At 41.4% G+C, this 19,494-nt stretch overlaps 1 protein-coding gene across 1 annotated transcript; it reads left to right on the top strand.

The window, feature by feature from the left end:
- The first annotated feature begins 7,342 nt into the window (after positions 1–7,342).
- Positions 7,343–9,374, top strand: LOC115366577 (arylsulfatase I-like). Its single transcript, XM_030062095.1, has 2 exons — positions 7,343–7,656; positions 7,976–9,374. Exons 1-2 carry the CDS (start codon positions 7,343–7,345, stop codon positions 9,372–9,374), a joined length of 1,713 nt encoding a protein of 570 aa, XP_029917955.1.
- The last annotated feature ends 10,120 nt before the right edge of the window (positions 9,375–19,494 follow it).

The following is a 19,494-nucleotide window of genomic DNA, read 5'->3' as shown; positions in this document are numbered from 1 at the left end:
TCAAAATTTACATGAGAAAAACTCAACAGCAACAACTCTTTCCAAAAAACACTGACACCGATACCTGACATAATCCACAGCCAACGGTGAGGAAGAATGTTGTTGGGAACTATTTCCTGCTGAAGAACACGGTGTGGGGTGTAACAATCCATTGATCTGGACCTATTGGATATATTGAGCTAATGATCAACAATCCAATATAATCAATACCAAGTAAAAATATCGATCAACTGACAAATCACATGACATATGTGGAAATTTCCCATGAGATAAAATACTCAGGATACATGACGAACCGGGCCAAGCACCTAAAACAGAGACGTGGCATTGTAATGTGACTGATATTTGCTTCATATCGATTATAGGCCTCTAAATTGGATCAAATCAAAATCTCATTGTGGCTGATTCTGTGATATTGGCAAATATCGAACGCTGACATTTGCCAAAACACACAGAAACTATGTGGATGCATAGACTGTAATATGTTAAGTGGGGAAATAACTTTTTTTTTTTTTTTTTTTTTTTGTATTTACGGTGAACTATTCCTTTAAGTCCTAAAATAGACTGCTGTTTCTTGCCTCCTCTGGCCATCACCTGAGCCGTGCTTTTCCTCCTGTTTCTTTTGTGGCTGCAGGTCTCCTGACTCAGCTCCACTCAACATCATGGCTGGAATAACATCACCCTATACGGCGAGCCCAACCACAGAGCCAGACGACCCACAGCCCGACCAACAACTAACAAGCAGACAAACTTTAACTTGAAAAAAATCATGCCAGGAAGGTTGATCCCATGCTCTCAGGTGTATATGGACAAGGCCATGGGCTTATTTCCTTTATTTTGGCTTTGGGAGAGCAGGAAGTGAAACTTAATGTCATGGTGCAGGCTGTAAAGGGGTCTGGTAATGGATCTGAGAGAGCGGTGAGACCTTGGGTCAGCGTGGGGGAGAGCAGGGGGTCAGCAGGAGCGAAACTCTGAAAGAGACCCATTCATGGGGGCAAAACCAGGAAAGGAAAGCAGTGTGGATTCCAAACTCAACGTCAAAGTGTTCAGCGGGTTTCTCCGAGCTGGATTTAACCATCTTCCATAACTGTCTCACACTCCAAACACACACAGACACGCACACACACACACACACACACACACACACACACACACATCAACCGTAATTTGGCACAATGAGCTGTTAATGTGGCTGACTCAGCTTCCATTCTCAGAGTGCTGATGGGACAGACCACCAAGGTTTTATGGAAGAATAACTGTTTGTAAAATAAGAAATTGAATATTTCCCCAGCTGACTTTTCCTCATATCTTCATCATAAACCAAATAAAAGAACCGGTGTAGGTGAGTTTATGAGAGAGAAGTGAAGTTAAAGGGAGAGAAAGAGACACAGATGGCCAAATAACCTGCATGTCCTTGAGCTCGAGAAAAAAGCAGCTGAGCTTTTCCGCTGGCTGTGACTGCATGTAGCAGCAAACGGACTGCGCTATTTGTACAGGTACACGTTGGTAAATGGCACTCTGTTTCACAGGAAACAAATTGACTTTACATTCCTCACATTTAGCCGCTCACATCTCCGCTCCCTCCGCAGGTCCAGCCAGCGAGCACCAGGTTTGTTGTTACTGGGGTCCTCTCATGTGTCACTGCCTGCTGATGCTGCATGTTTTGTACAAGAACATTTTAGGAAGGAGTTTTTTTTTATTTATTTATTTTTTTTTAAATTATTATCATCAATTTAGCATTCTCTCTAGACAGCCAGTTAACATCATGTAGCTGTAATTTAGCTTGTTAGTAAGTAATAGATGATTTATATGGCAACTTTGAATTAAACCACTGGATAACATTGTGTTGTGGATCGGATGTGTTATTGAAATAAAGAGGCAATATGAGACAGATAGATGCTTGATGTGACATTTTGATTTAGGTTTTTGCTTGGCCACTAGGGAGAAAAAAAAGTACAGAGTTGGGAGAGGGGGGTAATAATCAGAGAAAAAAAAACTCAGAATTTCTGAGATCACAGTCGTAAACATACGAGAAAAAGACTCAGATATCCTCAGAGATTAAAGTGGTAAATTTATGAGATATACAGCAAGTGGCAACCTTGCAAAAAGAATTGATGTCATTCCTCGGCCAATAAACTATTTTTCCCAGTTTCCTTAAATTTGTGACTTTATAATCTCAGAAGTTTTTTTTCTCGTAAATTTGTGATTTTATAATCTCTCATTTCTCATAAATATGAGTTTTTTTCTCATAAATTTACAACTTCAATATCAGAAATACCCCGCTCCCCCGGCTCCATCATTTTTTTCCCTATAATGGCCCTAATATGTTGTGTAAGTACTATGTTTAAACATCTTAAAGTCATCATTTTTTGGGGGGTAACATTTTAGTTTTATTGTATCAAAAGTTATAGTGGTCTGTTTATGAAACGTATTTTAAAACTGTGTTAGATGGAGATATTGAAAATGTGTTAGTCCTATCTAATAGACATTTTTCCAGTCATTCTGCATGTTAGAGTTAATATATTGAGATTTGAAAACATATTATTGGTTCTCAAGAAAGGTAATCCTTTTAGACGCCACACACACCTAGACACACACAAACACAGCTCCGTGGAAATCGATGATGGAGCCGCTCTCGCATGTCCCTCCAGGTGGCTTCACACAGGCCCCCGATGAAGTGTTGTGTCTGGCCCTCCTGCCCAGCTGCTGTGTGTAAAGACTCACTGCTGGTGCTGGACAGGGCCAAGGCAAACAGTCCCTGAGGGGCGGCAGCCAGCCCTGCCGGCCCGGACCACCGCCTCACCTGTGAGGTCCCACCTGGGGGACACGGTACGGACACAGAGAGACAGACATACTCAGTGTCCTTCATACTGATCTTGCTTTTCTTTTAGTCAATTCATTTATGCATTTGCTTTTCCTTTGTTAATAGCTCAGTACACAGCAGCCCATCGCACACACAAAGACACGCATGCACATTTATACAAAGGAAGGAGCTAGTTTTTAAGAATAAAGCCCATAAAGCATATTGAACTGAACTGAACTGAGACAGTGACAGAGAGAGAAAGAGAAAGAGAGAGAGAATGTTAAGAGTTATGAGGCCTTGGACTGTGCCTTCTAAAAAATGACCCCCGATTTGATGAACTGATGTTGAAAAGATGATAACAGACGGAGAAAAGAAATGCTGACCTTATTCCAGAAACAAGGGCACTCTTGTACACACTGGAGGCCTGGGAGCCGGTCTATTGAAGTATGGGGGTTTTGGCTCCAGGCTGGGGCAGAGGAAGAAAGAAAACTTCCATCCAGTATTCCTCAGATTAGAAAATTGGGGTAAGAGGTGGAGTAATGTGCAGGTTTACTGGCAGGGCTGCGCTGATTAGAAAGGGGGTAGTGTTCACGGCGAAGGGGAGCAGTCGTATTCAGTAACAGCACCTCTTCCTTAAGCCAAAGCCAACATCTGGTGCCGACCAACACAGAGCAGCAACAACCCCCTCCTCCTCCTCCTCCTCCTCCTCCTCCTCCTCCTCGTCTATACGCTGCCTTTTCAACTCATAATTGCCTTTCATGTGTCCTCGTTTTTGGATAGAGCAGCGGAGCAAAACCTTGAACTTGGCTGGAAAGAGATGTAAAAATGAGTAGTCACTGTGAACATATGTTACAGTAAACTGATGAGTGAGTCAATTAAACCTCGGTCAACAAACTCATATTGGAAAATTAAACATGAGGTTATACAGCTTTTGATTTGGTTCTGACAGTGGGAAGGTCGATGTGTGTTTGGGTGGAGAGAAAGGTGAAAGGTCAGTGCAGATGTTTGTTCGGTTCAATGGAGATGCATGAATGGCATTAGTGCCAGCTTTATGTACGGGTCCCTTTAGTTTGCATTTATGAGCTCCCGCTGTGTGAAACTGGGTTTTTAATCGCGCTTTTATGTCTACTTTTAATAAAGAAGAAGAAAAAAGCTTCAGTGTTGTTAAGCTTTATGGAGCTATAAGAGGTTCTGCTCACATCCGGAAGAAATTGGGTAGCTAAAGCACAGAAAACAATCAAAACCACACCAGGTTTATGACAAATAAATAAAAAATTAACAGAGCTTTTCTCAAAGTCGTAGCTCCCACATCCTCTGTCTTTATGTAGCAATGATGACAGACCGACCGGCTTCCCAGCATAGGTCAGTGTACACTTTAGTCATAAGGAAAATGCTCTGAATACGTTTATCACACAGAGGACAGTATGCAACGAAGAAAAACTAAAAAGAGCAGTGTAGTAAGAGTCGGAGAATGTGATGTACAACCTGACTTATACCTTAATTTCCACTGAGTCACATGCAGGTCAAAGACAACTCACTGAGCCTAGTCAATTAAAGCAGCATGACTCTCTTAAACACAGCATACTTGACATGACCACCTCTTGCTATATTCGAGTCATGCTATTTCTGGGACTAGACAGCTGCGGTTTGCACAAATGCTAATAAAGCTCCATGTTTCTGCATGTTTACCTCTTTTTGACATTGTGTCAGCACCCCAAGATAAATTACGACAAACAAATAGCTGTGAAAATAACCAGAAACCAAGTATGATGTTTATTCATACCTGGTTTTAGGGTCACTGACAGCTCTGCTCATGCTGGATTGTTAGCTATTTGTTTCCGTAAATACTGTCATCAAACCAATTTTTGGTTTACGGTTGAATTCTGGCAATATTTAGGAGATGTGTCATTTTATAATTTTATTAGTGAGTGCAGTTGTAATGTATGCCTGTGGTATCAAGCCTTTGATCTGATCTTTCGTTTCATCCAGAGAATGTGAAGTGCATGTATGTGTGTTTAACTTTTCTGGGCGTTTTTGTGTGTGTAAGTTTGCATTTGTATGTGTCAGAGTGTGTCTTTATATGTGTGTATGTTTGGGTTGTGATGTTGGTTCTGGATAGTATTGTTGTTGACTTGGTGAGCTGCCTGCGTGTTCCACAGCTACACCTCTGACCGACAGAAAACAGATGAGTCATATCTCATAAGTGTGGCTCCAAGACCTGGAGACCAGTACTTTCCTGGCACCGCTCCCGTAGCCAGATTAGAGGTGATGTCCTTGTCCTGTTTGCTGATCCCTCAGTGGGATTGCATAAGAGCCCTTTGGTTTTTGGTGGGATTTTTGCAAGACCTTCACCCCATCGGCTGCCCAAGCCGCTCCCTCTAGGAAAACTACATAAATAAACATGAGGGTGTAAAACTTCAGGTGCACCTCATTCCTTTTTCGCCGCTTTCTTTTCCGGTCTTGACCTGCCTTAAACTCAGCCGCTCTGACCGGCACCGCTCCAACTCCAAAGAAACCTGCGTTTGCTGCTGAGCAAACATCCCCGGCCACAGCTTCATGCCCTTTAAGGGGTCTCAGACTTCCTTTGGCAGAGCAGCGACCTCCATGCCCACACGCCTCTGTAAGCACTATCAACATCTGGAAGGTGTGATGTTTTACACAGGAGTGCACTGCCCTCCTCCTGACTTTACCAGATCTCATTTCTGCATGCAGGCCATGTTTCGCCTCTCCAACCCAGAGTTATTCAGCTGTAAAAGCCATCAAAGTGAAAATCAAAATGCAACATACTAAGTTTGCATTTGTATGTGTCAACATACTGGGAAATATCAGGGACACTTTCCTGATATGAATTATATTTATTACAGCGCAAACAAATCCATACAGCTGTGTACTGTAATATTATTATTTTTTTCCAATACCGTATTGATTATCCCTACATATCATTTATGAAATACATTTCCATATGATGTCATGGGTAGTTTAATAAATTTGAATACTGTTCTGAGTCAGCTAATTAATCATATGTGTTGTATGTTTTATTAGCCTACCCAGCTGTTATGCAGTTGATTGTATTTTAAGCTCTATTTATACATTTTCAATCAAATCTGTATAGCATTGCAAATCATATTGTGACCTGCGTATTGTTATATTTATTTATTTTAACTATGAGGTCTTTGCCAAAAAATCAGCTCTAGTTATAGCCCCTTTAGTGAAATGCAAATAAATAATCTTAAAGCTTAACCTTTCACTAAGTTGTCTACCTCCTTTTATCAGCATCTCCTTTGTTTCTAGAAGTAGATTTAATGAAGCAAATTAATAATAATTAATAATTCAGTTTAACTAAAGATTTTTTTTTTCTCCACATCTTCTTAAAGACTTTTCAGCAAGTGATTGTATATGAGTGAAGTGAATGGATACAGCCATGTGGTTGGCTGATTCCCAGTGAAAGTAAATTTACAATGTCAAGAGGGTCTATAAATAAAAAGCTATGGAGCTGCATCTGAGGCTCTCCATGGTCCTTTCCCGTTTATCTGTGGGGTCTCTGTGATTTGTAAGTGGCTCTTTGGCGCCTGGTTGGAGATGTTATCGATGGGCCCTGCATGCGCTGTGGATGTGAGAGTCTGCCCTCGCTCTTTCCTCAGGTCTGCACTGCTCGTAAAACAGCAGGGATAATGAAAGAGGGTCTGTGAGCCCAGTGGAGCGGAGTGGGGAACAGTGTCTGTGATTGTGTCTGTTGGGCCCCACGGCCGCCCCACGACTCAAATCTCCCCCAAACACCATGTTTTTCTGAGCATGGGGTCTGCCTGTAGAGCAAAACCAGGTCAGATGGGTATGAAAATGTTTTCCTGCTTTCTAGCAATCTATAAAGTTGGCAGTATGGTTCACTGAAATTAAATTACCACAAAATGCCATGAAAGCAGAGTAGTGCATATGAAGTGATGTGAGGCTATGAGGCTATATTTGGATTTTAACACTGGGTTTTGGTATAAGAATGCATGTTCTTTTGTTCTTTGTATGCACCAGAATGAACAAAATAAATGATTATGAAAATGATAATTAAATGAACCACAGGAGATCAAAAATTGCCTGTCACAGAGTCATTGTACCCTTACTATTGAGTTCCACAGACACCCCTTGAGTTTCCGCTGAGAATAACAGAGGTATTGTGGTCATTTGTGATATGATGGGTGGGGGTGGAGAAGGGCTCCTGAAGTTTGGCTTCTTATTTCAATGAGCCAAGGCAAAGCAAACGGGCGGGGTTAATAAGACCACTGGGGAGAGTGAAATGTTTTCAAAGGCGTGTGGAGCATTTTGGAGACGTCGGCAACAAGGATGGAGGTGATATTTCTCTGAATTATCCGGACACCTTGCCATTCAAGCGCGCAAAGCGAAACTGCCCGAGACATTTGCGTCAAAAGTTTTGCTCATCCATCGCCATAACAGCAATTTGCGTGATGTTTTTCATTCCGGACTCTATTTTACAATGAGTTCATGACAATATTTTGAACATCTTAACAAACATCAAGTGACACATGAACAATGGCAACGCCAGCTCTAACAGGTTTCTCCGTTATGAGCCTGCTCAGCCTCGGTTACCTCACCTGGGACTGGATGAGCCCGAATCAGGTGGAGAACGAGTCCGTCCAGGGCTTCGGAGACAGGTCGCCGGTACCGCATCCTCCTCACATCATATTCATCATGACAGACGACCAGGGATTCAACGATATCGGCTATCACAACTCTGACATTAAGACACCGACACTGGATAAACTTGCCGCGGATGGAGTGAAGCTGGAGAATTATTACCTCCAGCCCATCTGCACCCCGTCCCGCAGTCAACTCATAACCGGCAGGTAAACACCCCGTCGTGAGATTTAAGATTGCTTTGTGGGCGGCATTGCCTCTTCCTCTCAGTTATTCATTCGGAAACACACTTTTCAAATGTTTGAATGGATGCTTTACCTGCCTGTCTTCACCTTGAGATTCTGAATTTATGGGAAAAAGCACAAACATCTCTCTCCCTCTCTCTTTTTACTTTTCTTTTCATCCTACTGTCTGTCATCTTTCCACATTGTTTAGCCATTCCATCAAAGATTCATTTTAACCACTTATAAGACACCACACACACGCTTGTTCCCTCTAACTTTATTCCAATCATAATCATTTCTGTAGGTACCAAATTCATACGGGCCTGCAGCACTCTATTATCCGGCCCCGCCAGCCCAACTGCCTTCCGTTCGACCAGGTCACCCTTCCCCAGAGACTGCAGGAGCTTGGATACTCCACCCACATGGTAGGCAAGTGGCACCTGGGCTTCTACAAGAAAGAGTGCCTGCCTACTCGCCGTGGCTTTGACACCTACTTCGGTTCCTTAACGGGCAGCGTGAACTACTACACCTATGATTCCTGTGATGGACCCGGAGTGTGCGGGTTTGACCTCCATGAGGGGGAAACAGTGGCTTGGGGTCAGGCGGGCAAATACTCCACCCATCTGTACACTCAAAGGGTCCGCAAGATCCTGGCAAGCCATGACCCTCATGCCCAGCCGCTGTTCATCTTCCTTTCCTTCCAGGCGGTACACACACCCCTGCAGTCCCCACGGGAGTACATCTACCCGTACCGTGGGCTGGGCAACGTGGCGCGCAGGAAGTATGCTGCTATGGTCTCAGCGGTAGATGAGGCGGTGCGAAACGTAACCTATGCCCTCCGCAAGTATGGTTACTACCAGAACAGCATCATCATCTTCTCCACTGATAATGGCGGCCAGCCTTTGTCTGGTGGCAGTAACTGGCCGCTGAGAGGACGCAAGGGCACCTACTGGGAGGGTGGCGTTAGGGGTCTTGGGTTTGTCCACAGCCCTCTGTTGAGGAGGAAGAGGAGGGTTAGTAAAGCCCTAGTGCACATCACGGACTGGTACCCCACACTGGTGGGACTAGCAGGTGGCAATGCATCTCTGACAGAGGGGGTGGATGGTTATGATGTTTGGGGGGCAATCAGCGAGGGTAAGGAGTCGCCACGGTTGGAGATCCTTCACAACATTGACCCGCTCTACAACCCAGCTCGCAGTGGCTCCCTGCAGAGGGGATATGGCATCTGGAACACAGCCATCCAGGCCTCGATACGAGCTGGAGACTGGAAACTGCTGACGGGAGACCCCGGCTATGGAGACTGGACTCCTCCACAGATGCTTCCCGGTTTCCCAGGTGGCTGGTGGAACCTGGAGCGCCATGTTGAGCCCAAGAAGTCTGTGTGGCTCTTCAACATCTCTGGGGACCCCTACGAACGTTTTGACTTGGCTGAGCAAAGACCTGATGTTGTCAAAGAGCTGCTGGCAAGACTGGTGTACTACAACCGCACTGCAGTGCCAGTGCGGTACCCGTCAGAAGACCAGCGGGCCCACCCAGACCTGAACGGAGGGGCATGGGTACCGTGGGTGGGAGACGGGGAGGAGGACAACTGGGATGGAGTCTACCCCAAAAAGACCAAGGACAGGAAGAAAAAGTTTAAGCTCTCCAAAACTAGATCTTTCTTTAGGAGACTCAATACTAGGATCATGTCCAATAGGATCTAGAATAAGACACAACAAAAACACTGAAGAAATTATTGAGCAGACATATCTGAAAGACATTATTTATACTGTGTTTCTGTTATTCTACAGAACTTTTTGAAGGTGTTTTTCTTTTATCAGATTGAGCAAATGAGCTACTTTAAGAATGATATGAATACTGTGTTGTACAGTAGCTCGTACTGCATGCAGAATATTAATGATTTAATGGAACAAGACCAGTGGGAAGCAATGAGGAATTAATTGAGCCATGTATTATCAAAATGCAAATCTGTTTTCAAACAAAATGCTGGTGGGCATTCATTACTCAGTTGTTGACAAAATTGATGCCATCTTATGGATTGTTGCCAGTGTGTAAACAAATGTGTTTTGGTAGCAAATTGCATAGGTCTATTTTGAAAAGTCAAAGTCATTGTATATTTGTGACAAAGAGAAATCTATCTGCTGCAACTGCCTGAAACTAAAATGAATATAAATGATGACTACCTCTCACAGTGTCAAAGTTATGTATCATTTCTAGTCTCCTCTTTCTTTCAGACACCAGTTAATGTCTGCTCACTCAACAGAGTCTCAAAAGCATCTTTCAGATGGAAGTAATTACTGTATTCATTTGCAGCTGTGGGTTTGTTTAAGCCAATTGCCCTTTTGGAGTTGGCATCCAACAGAATTAATTGCCAAATAGGATATTTGCGGAGCCTACAACTGTAGATCTAGAAATTCAAAAGGAGTGCGCTGATTCATGTCTCCCACCCTGCCCTTTACATGAAAGGAGAGGTTATCCTCCATTTTCTTCCATCACTTGTGGTGGTCGAAACACATTGCCATGCACAAGCTTTTGAAGTATTTAAGAACCCAGGAGTAAAAGTGAGCTTAAGGGTATGTGCTGAAAGCAGAGCATATTTAGAAATGTCACCAGTCTCTAATAAGAACTCATTACAAGATTATTACTGTCAAAAGGGATTAGGCAAGGGAATGGAAATCTTACCACCGGGAAGAACAGTGGAAAGGTGGGTCCCTTTAGTTAAACCAGTCAATGCAAATGTAAATTCTATTCTTCTTTTTTTAATCACACAGTCTGTTTAATTATATACCACATACATTACATGATAATCTGCCAATATTACATGTTCCACTCACTATTAAACTGCAAAAATACAAATGTCCATATGGGGAAAAGGACAACTGAAAAAGATGCTGTTAAGACACAGCTAAAGAGTTTGTGATAACCAGTTTACCTCTTAGGAATATCTTCACTGAGGCACTGGACTATGCATGTGTTGGATTATGCAGATTGGTAGGACTTGTCGTCATAGATTTGCCACCTGCCAAGTTATCAATCTGCTAATGATAGTGATATCGAAGACGATGGCCAGTCCTCCCTCATACTGTGTGGTTTATCAATTATACGGACTGACTGGCCAACAAACTCACTCACTGACTCTTTCTCAGATGAGAAACTGACCTCTCATCACAGTTTTCCCTTTAATGGTGTTGGAACTCCTCCCTGTGGGCACCTTAGTTATTAATATGGAGTTCCTTAAAAATACCCAGTCAAACTAAAAATCAATGTGGTAATATCTTATGATTTTGAGTATTTAAAAACTACAGCCACTGGCCTTTAGATGTAAAGTATGTAAATGTAAATTAGCTACCTATGACCAACCTGGCTGAGCAGTTTGTTTCTGACCCACCTGAGAAAAAAAGTGATATCGTTGTTTCCTCCCATGTCAACGCAGAATACACCAAACGTTATGGCAAATTAAAGTTCAGTTAGTGCATTTTGCCTTTTGTGAGTGAAATAGGGATTAAATAAAGTACTGTAATATTTACGATACACCACTAATCATATACACAAATCTCCTTTTTGCTCATTTTTCGAACTGCCATGTATGCAGTTGTGCAGATCACATAAGTGACCTTGTTGCTCTGAACCCACTGCCATGATTGCAGTTCCTCTTGCATGATATGGCTAAGCTGTCCTTTTAGCTTCAGCCTCATAATCTTGGTTTTCTCATGTGTCCTTCTCCTTTTTCTTTGTGGTCTTTATGTTTTATTTTTCCCCTTCTCTCTTTCCCAGGCACCAGCAATGCCCAGGGTAGTGCAGAAATGTTTGATACATCCTCCAAACATTAGCAGTCAATGCAATCTTTAACCCACAATAAAACCTGGGAAACATTTGGTTGCAATTGTTGAAAAGCAGAAATTTATGTGGAGCATTTTGCCTGTAAAGTTTAGTTTAAAATCAGGGTTAGCTTGTTCACTTTAATTGGTGCTTTTGCATTAATACCTGTCAGACATAAATATTGAGTGACAATAACAAATTATGATTTTTTTTTTTTTTTTTTTTAAATTGGTATGGTGCACTGAGGGATCCTTAGATGTAAGTTAAAAATCTCCTTATTGGATGCTATTTGATTTGTTCAAAGATTTGTGGTATTTGCCCTCCTGCTGACACCTTCAGTTGTGCATGCTTTGCATTGCCACTTCCGTGTTGTGCTGCAGATCAAAAAGTAGAAGTGCTCTCTGACAAGTCAAAGTGAAAATTAAGGAGTCTAAACAGTCTGTGGGCGATAGTGAAACTTTGCAACACCACCCAGTGACTGTTAATGCTCTTAGGTGGTTTTTCTCAGTTGTTTCATGTAGTGCATTGAAATTGCCATACACAGAGGACAATGTGCAAATGAATTCAACACATCATGTCAACTCACACATAGAAGGGATTCTATTGTTTACTGCACATACATGATTTCAGCACAGAGTGATAATGGGACATTTCTCAATATACTGTAGGTGTTTCTCAAGATCAGCGCATAACAACATGCCCGCAGAGTCTCTGTAACGAGAACAGAAACAGTTCACTCAATTTCCTGCCTTCGTACCACCTCCCATTCACCACTTGTCCAACTGAAACCATGTGCTAAGGTTTTTCATCAACGTTTTTATTTTGCTTCTTTTAGCATATCTCTGTAATCTCTTGGCACTCCTTTCAGTGCAAAACCTTGCTCTTAGTGAGACGAGATGAAACAACTGTCTGTGTTCCTGGTGATGTTAGCTGGAGTAACTCAAGGTACGATGCTGTGCTTTTTCAGAGTTTTTATCTTTATACTTGTAGACATTATGTACATGCATTGTAACCAGACTACAGCTGCTGTGCATAAAAGTAAGCATTTACTGAATGGATTATTTAGAAACCTGGCTGAAGGGGAAGAATCATGTTAGTTTGGTGGCAAAGTAATGCATGAAGAATAATCTGATTATGCAGCTAAGTATACTTGTGGATGTTAGGCTGCAATCAGTGACCTCTAACTAACATCATATTTTGAAAACTAAGCCACCCAGGAATATTTTGTTAGTCATGTCTGAAGACTACTAGTGACATGCTTTACCAGTTGATAGAAAACACCATATCTGTGTTTTTCTCTTTCAATCCAGGTTTCCCAGCTGTCCTTCCAGCTGCTGAGACGCACTGTAATGCCACCCAGAACACTTCTACATGCTCCGTTCACCTCGGTGACTCTGTCTATATCCAAGTGATGGCCAATGCCAGTGGTCATCAGCTGCGGTGTAAGAAGCAGCTCCCCAGTGGACCCTCAAACGTGTTCACTCTGAAGAAAGGAAAGGTGGTGATAGAGGCGGATTTGAAAAACAGAACTGAATTCTTCATCAACAACGGGACGCTAAAGCTCAGGAAAGTGGAGGAGACTGATTCGGGTCAATACACTGTGGAAGTCTTTGATGAAAATGGCGTGCTTGTGGAGACCAAAACTGTCAAGCTGGTTGTTCAAGAAGTTCAAGGCAAGTGTCATCTGGAGGAATCCTCACCTCCCAACCTACTTTTTTATATTTCAATGCAATAAAATTCCTCATAAATGCAGTCATCATGGAAGACAAAAAATATATATAATGCATATTGCAGGCTTGTTAAAGTGTAGTAGAACCTTATTTTGGAATATTTTGAAAGTTGCATTGTTTACATCAGCATGTGTAATATATTGTGTAATTATGCCCCATGCTAACTTGCTGGAGGAACAAATTACCCCTAGTGGTCGCAAACTAATTGGTACTTTTAAATATGAGGCCTATTTCCTGGGACGGGCCTGCTATTAAAGAGGAATGTGAATCAGCTGTGATTGGGCGGTGATTTCAGCAAAATTCAGAAACTTTAATCACTACAGCTCATAGTGTGAGGGGTTTGTACAGACATACTGTAGATAGTTCGACTTTTTACCCTTCATATGAGCTTTGAGTTCTGACACAGTCTCGTTGAGTGCTTAAAACAGTCGTCTCTCCAGCCCTGGTGATTGATTCTCAACACACATCAGGGGTGTCCAACCATGTGAGGCTGCAGGTTTTCATTCCAACCAGAAACTCCCCCAGGTAATTTCACCGATTGGTTCCTCCTCTCTGCTTGAAGGTGAGGTGATCAGTGAAATCACCTGGTGGAGTTTTTGGCTGGAATGAAAACCTGCAGCCCCTTGGCCCTTCATGGTACGTGGTTTGACGACCCAGCCATAGAGCTACAGCCACGGGCGCCGCCAGGAATTTTGGGCCCCATGAAAAAAAAACTATATATATGTATTTACTAGTTGATGGTTTCATATTTTTATATTAGTTTTTACCTATTTTTTGGGGCCCCTGTCAGGCAAGGGCCCTTGGAATTGTCCTAACTTTTCCCCCATATACGGCGCCCCTGGCTACAGCCTACAGTGCGCTCAGCATGTAGCAATCCAAGCAGGCCCCCTGTTGGTTATATTTTTATGGCTGGTTCTTGTTTCTAACCTCAAGAGTACATACAGATGAAACACCAAAGAAGTGCTTCCTCAATTTAGGTACTACTTAATTGCTGAATCCTGCATTGCAACATAAACTTCACTTTCAAGGTTTTGTTAAAAATATAGATATATTTTCTGACTTTGTATTTAACCTTAGAGGTACATAAATCTGTATAATGAAAAAAACTGGTCAACCACACATATATGTTCAAGCATGCACTTTGTGGCTGTTGCTGGTTATGTTTGAGTCCAATAGGAAACCATAACCGCAGTCGGGAGCTGGACATGTTTCCGGATGTACAAAATGTGTATGATCTGCTGATGTGTTCTCTTCTCTACAGATAACCTTTGGCCCATCTTGGTCACAGCATTAGTGGTGGGGGGCCTTCTAGTGACAGTGATTATGGTAATTTGCTGCATATGCAGAGCAGTGAGGCATCACAGGTCATAGCAAACAGGTGAGACCACACAGGTTACAGAGTGAAATAAACTCTAGTTTTGCTTTATTATGCCTGCTAGAACTTTGTTGATGATTTGTAGATAATGGAAGTTATAGCATCAGTACCCTTAAATATGATGCATTGGCCAGAACGATTCAAAGACTGCTAAATTAATTTAATTTTTTCTCGTTTCACATGCAGCCCTGGTTAAGTAATTGTGGATAACACCCTGCCTCTGTCATTGACTAAAGTGTGGATCCTGAAGTGAGCTGCGGACCCAAACCACCACCCACAACACAGCAGTCTCATGGTCTTGTCCTCAGTGTTGCCTTGTGAGGAGATAAGGAGGCTATGTTTGGCTTCAGGGTGCATTAGCTGGGTGATGTCATGGTTAAATCACATAAAGTTTTTATTAACATTTTAAACTTTCAGTTTAGCTGTCATTTTGGATATAATAAACTTTTGCAACATATATCTCTTTGCTACAGAAGCTTTGTGGTTTGCTGTTTATGGTTGCTTTCACTCCCATTTAATATATTGTTTCCTGTCTATATAAACATGCTAGCCTAGTTTATTTTCCCATATCGGGAAAGAAAGTCTCCATAGGTTTTAATGCTAATGGCTGTAATGACTGCCAGAAGCCTGCTTTATTCTGCCTGTGTCTCTAGAAACCTCTTGTTTTAATACTTATACCCATCATCTGTTGCAAGGCCAGCTGCACTGCAAGACGTAGCTAACATTGCAGCAGCTTGAGCTATGGCATGGTGCTGTGAATAGAATATAATGTCATGCTGTGGTTTTGCACAGTCTGACATTATAGCCATAAACCTTGTGTATATGCTCATCGTTCCACAGTGAGTGGTGAATGAATAAACAGGATAACAGAAGGATAAAAAAAATAATACAAGGCATTTGTTTAAATGGGAGAATGTATTGTTAATGTATTAACAATGTTCTGTTTACAGTGTGTAATATTTCCCTCATTACTGAGCTGAATTACATATAAAACAACACAGGAAATGTAAAGACAGTAAAGACTGAATGGACCCCAGGTTGAGAACTGTGTGAATATAAAATGAGATTATATTGAATACTGGCACCACAGCAAAATTTTTTGATCCCATTTTGAAATGATGCACTGCAGAGTTTTGCATACTTTGTAATAAATACATGGTACTTCTTACGCCGGGCTTTGTAGGATCCATAAGTTTAATGTCCTGCTAGAGTTTTGTCTGTGTGCCCTGTACTTGTTTTAGTTTCCTTCTGTCTTTGTTTTGTCACTTTGTCCTGACACATTGTTAACTGTTTAAATCTATGTCAGCTGCATTTTTTGAGCTTCACCAAAAAAGAAATCATTATTGTTGCTGACAGATGAATTTCTTACTCCGCCCAAAGATGTATATCATGTACCAAAAGATGTTTTTTTTTTTTTTTTTAAACCATGACAACAGGAAATGAGCTCAGCACCGTAAAATAAAGTTAAATCCGGTCAAAAGAAATGCCAGAAAATTCAGCACTGGTAAAAAAAACAAAAACAAAACAAAACAAACAAACAAACAAAAAAAAACATATATTCTCAAAGTGGAAAAAGGACCCGATAATTGCATTGTCAATATATCAATATATAATACTGCTGGGGTTTAAACTTGCATTGAGCCATCTGTGACCACTAGTGGTGTCAAGAGCACAAACTGTAAATGTACAGAGCCACTCTTGCTTGTTTTTTATTCCGTGGTGGGCAGCATCATCTGCCCGTCTGTGTGGACGCCCCATTCTGCTGGACACAATATCTCAGGAATGCCCTGAGGGAAATTTCTTCAAATTTGACACAAACATCCGCTTGGACTCAAAGATTAACTGATTAGATTCTGGAGGTCAAAGGTCAAGGTCACAATGACAAAAAACAAAACAAACAAAACAAACAAACAAAAAAAATCAGAAAACAAAAAACAAGCAACACATTACTGGCCGTGACTCAAGAATTCATACACTGGCACATGGCAAAGTTTCACACCACGAAGTCATAACATTTTAAATCCAAAAAGTAAAGGGTCATCTTCACTGTGACATCTTAATGTTCTGCAAAAACACTTTTCTGGCTGTTAGTCAATGCCATAACTCATCATTTTCACTTCACTTCCTCTCCATGGATCACAACCAGTGGTGTTGCCGCATTATGTTATGAAACTCTTTCACAGTCCTCTGTACGCCTCTGTGTTTCTCACTGGAAATTATTCACTGCAATCACACAGGTCAATACGATGGTAACTGGCAGTTTACCAAACAATGCACTTAGTATCTTTTAGTAAATTCCTTCAAAGTCTTCACTACTATTATGCAATAAGTTGTTTTTTTTTCATGGAAGCCTATGTTTATCTCCGATGGCACATGATTTCCTGTGGTTTTGTCACTTCCAAACTCATTCTCAGAAACAGCGACTAAGAAGCAGAGGACTTGTCAGTGCTGTCAGTGTAAAATGTGCAGGTTGGGCATGGTGTGAAACAGGAGTTTATCTGAAAGGGCTGAGTGGCTGAACTGAGGCTGAACAGTGAGGACACATGGAGGCTGTGGTTGGACTGTTGATGCTGCTGCTGGGAGTCTCTCATGGTGAGATGGGTCACTATTCTCCACATAGTGATATTTTGAATTTTATATTGCGTGATAAAATGTTGAAGCAGTAATTCATATAAACGAATGAGGACAGAACAGTTTGACTTTGTCCTCAATGATGTGTGTTGAAGCTTAATGAGCTTCAGTTTGTTAGTAATGGTGCAGAAATCAGTGTGATCACTTCCACAGAGGTATCGCACACACAATCCACTACACAATGGAGCTCTTGACAGTGACTTTAAGTGAGGAAAGAAAAACATTCTCACTTTAATACTATAATAATAATGATGCTAATAAATTAACAAATTGTATGCTGACAACAATGATAGTAATGACAATGAATATTTAATTTAACTCTATTAAAATCACAGGGTCTGTGGCTGTGCTGCTTACTTTGGTTTGAGAGTGAAACCTGTTATCAACAAAATACCCAAATACAGTGTTTCATATTCAATGTATTAATATGTGCATATGCTTTAGATCTTGGAGTGGTCATTCATATTGTTGCTGCGATTATTGCACTAAACAGGTGAAGGTCATGATATTTCATTTCTTTTTCATGGTGTTTTTCAACATTTCCAGGTGTGGAAACCTTCTGTGACGGCAGAGAGGATGGAGCTCAGTGTTACGCAGCTCTGGGAGGAACCGTGGTTCTCCAACTCATGACTTCAGCATCAGACCAATTTAGATACCAATGGCTCAAAAATGAAAAGATTGCACTTCTCACTGGGATGAAGAATGTGGTTTTGCATAACGAGTTAGAAAGCAGATCCTCCTTTACTCCCAGTAATGGAACATTTAGGATAAGCAACATCAGCAGGACTGACGATGCTGAATACACCCTGTCAATCGCTGATTTTTATGGAAGGATAACAGAAGAGCGAAAACTAATCTTGTCCATTCAAGGTAAATAAATAATTTTAAGAACTGAAACTATAAGAATGGGAAGTCACATTTTCCAGTCTTTCATAGCCGCTTGTCAGTTTCCAGCACAAAGTAAAAGTCATGTCGTCTCAGTTTGGGCTGATGGGAAAACTCAAACAGTGACTCAGTGTCCCAAATAAGACTATCAACAATATAATATTTGATTAATATAATTCAGTATAAAGTGTCAGATATATAATTTCATTAAATTACAAAAAAATACACTAGTTGACGAGTTATTATGTTGTATATTGTGTGTATTTCATGATTTGAATAATATGAAACAGTACAAAGACACCAGTGTCATGACAAAAACACACTTCCACATAATGACTTGCACCTCATGACTCAAAGAAGCTACACTGCAAAGACTGTGTCCATGTGCAAAGTGATGTGAGTGTGTACATACAACCACACGGTTGCTATGCTCTCTTACAGGAGTCATCTTCATTAACTGCACCCTAACCAATGGGACACACATATCACAGTGGCTGCTTGAGACTGATACACCTGAGTGTATTATGACACCAACAACAGCTGAACCCCCTGAGATCAGCACTCTGGGTAAGGAGACTGGCACCGTAGTGTCCTGTAGACCCTCCACTCATGCCTTACCCTCCAATCAAACTGTCACCAATGCAGGCGTCACATTAGTACATACATTAGTAAGTGCTGATTAATTTTGCTGCATTGTTTTTGTTATTGTCAATTTGTTTTCATCTTTTTTTTCTCCTTGTAAACACATTTCTGTGTGTTGTCACAGGAACAGGGATTATCCTGCGCATAGCTGCTTCTTTGGCAGCAGTGCTATTTCTGTTGGTCCTCGTGGTGAGAGCCCACTGTGCTCCAATGACAAAGACAAACAAGAAAGTTCAAGGTCCAAAATAAAACTTTTGCTCATCACTGCATTCACAGTGCTTTGAGAATTGATATTGAATACATGAATTCACTGGTCATCACTGGGCATCTGTAATCATGTCAAACTGACAATAATCCAGTGTATCAGGTCACTGACTGATATCCCTCCCTCCTCTCCACAGACAGTGAAGATGACCAGGATGTGAACTACATGAATATCAGCATGGTGGAGCATCAGGGGAGACAGAGGGATCATGTCGGTGGTGAGGAGATCAACTCTTCAGTGTTTACAGAGGCTGTGTAGATCTGAGCTGAATTACATATAAAACAACATCCTAAATATTTTTTAGTTTTAAGAGCATGTATACTCTAAAGCACAATGTGTGGATATAAAATGAGACTGTGCTGACATATTGGCATTGCAACTAATTCTGATCCCATTTCGAAATCATGCACTGTAGAATTTAGGTCCTTTTTAATAAATATATGAGACTTGTTAGTGATGTTGATAAAAGGCTGAAT

Source organism: Myripristis murdjan, chromosome 10 (genome assembly GCF_902150065.1).
Source record: "Myripristis murdjan chromosome 10, fMyrMur1.1, whole genome shotgun sequence".
NCBI lineage: Eukaryota > Metazoa > Chordata > Actinopteri > Holocentriformes > Holocentridae > Myripristis > Myripristis murdjan.
This window is presented reverse-complemented; position numbering and strand designations above follow the sequence as displayed.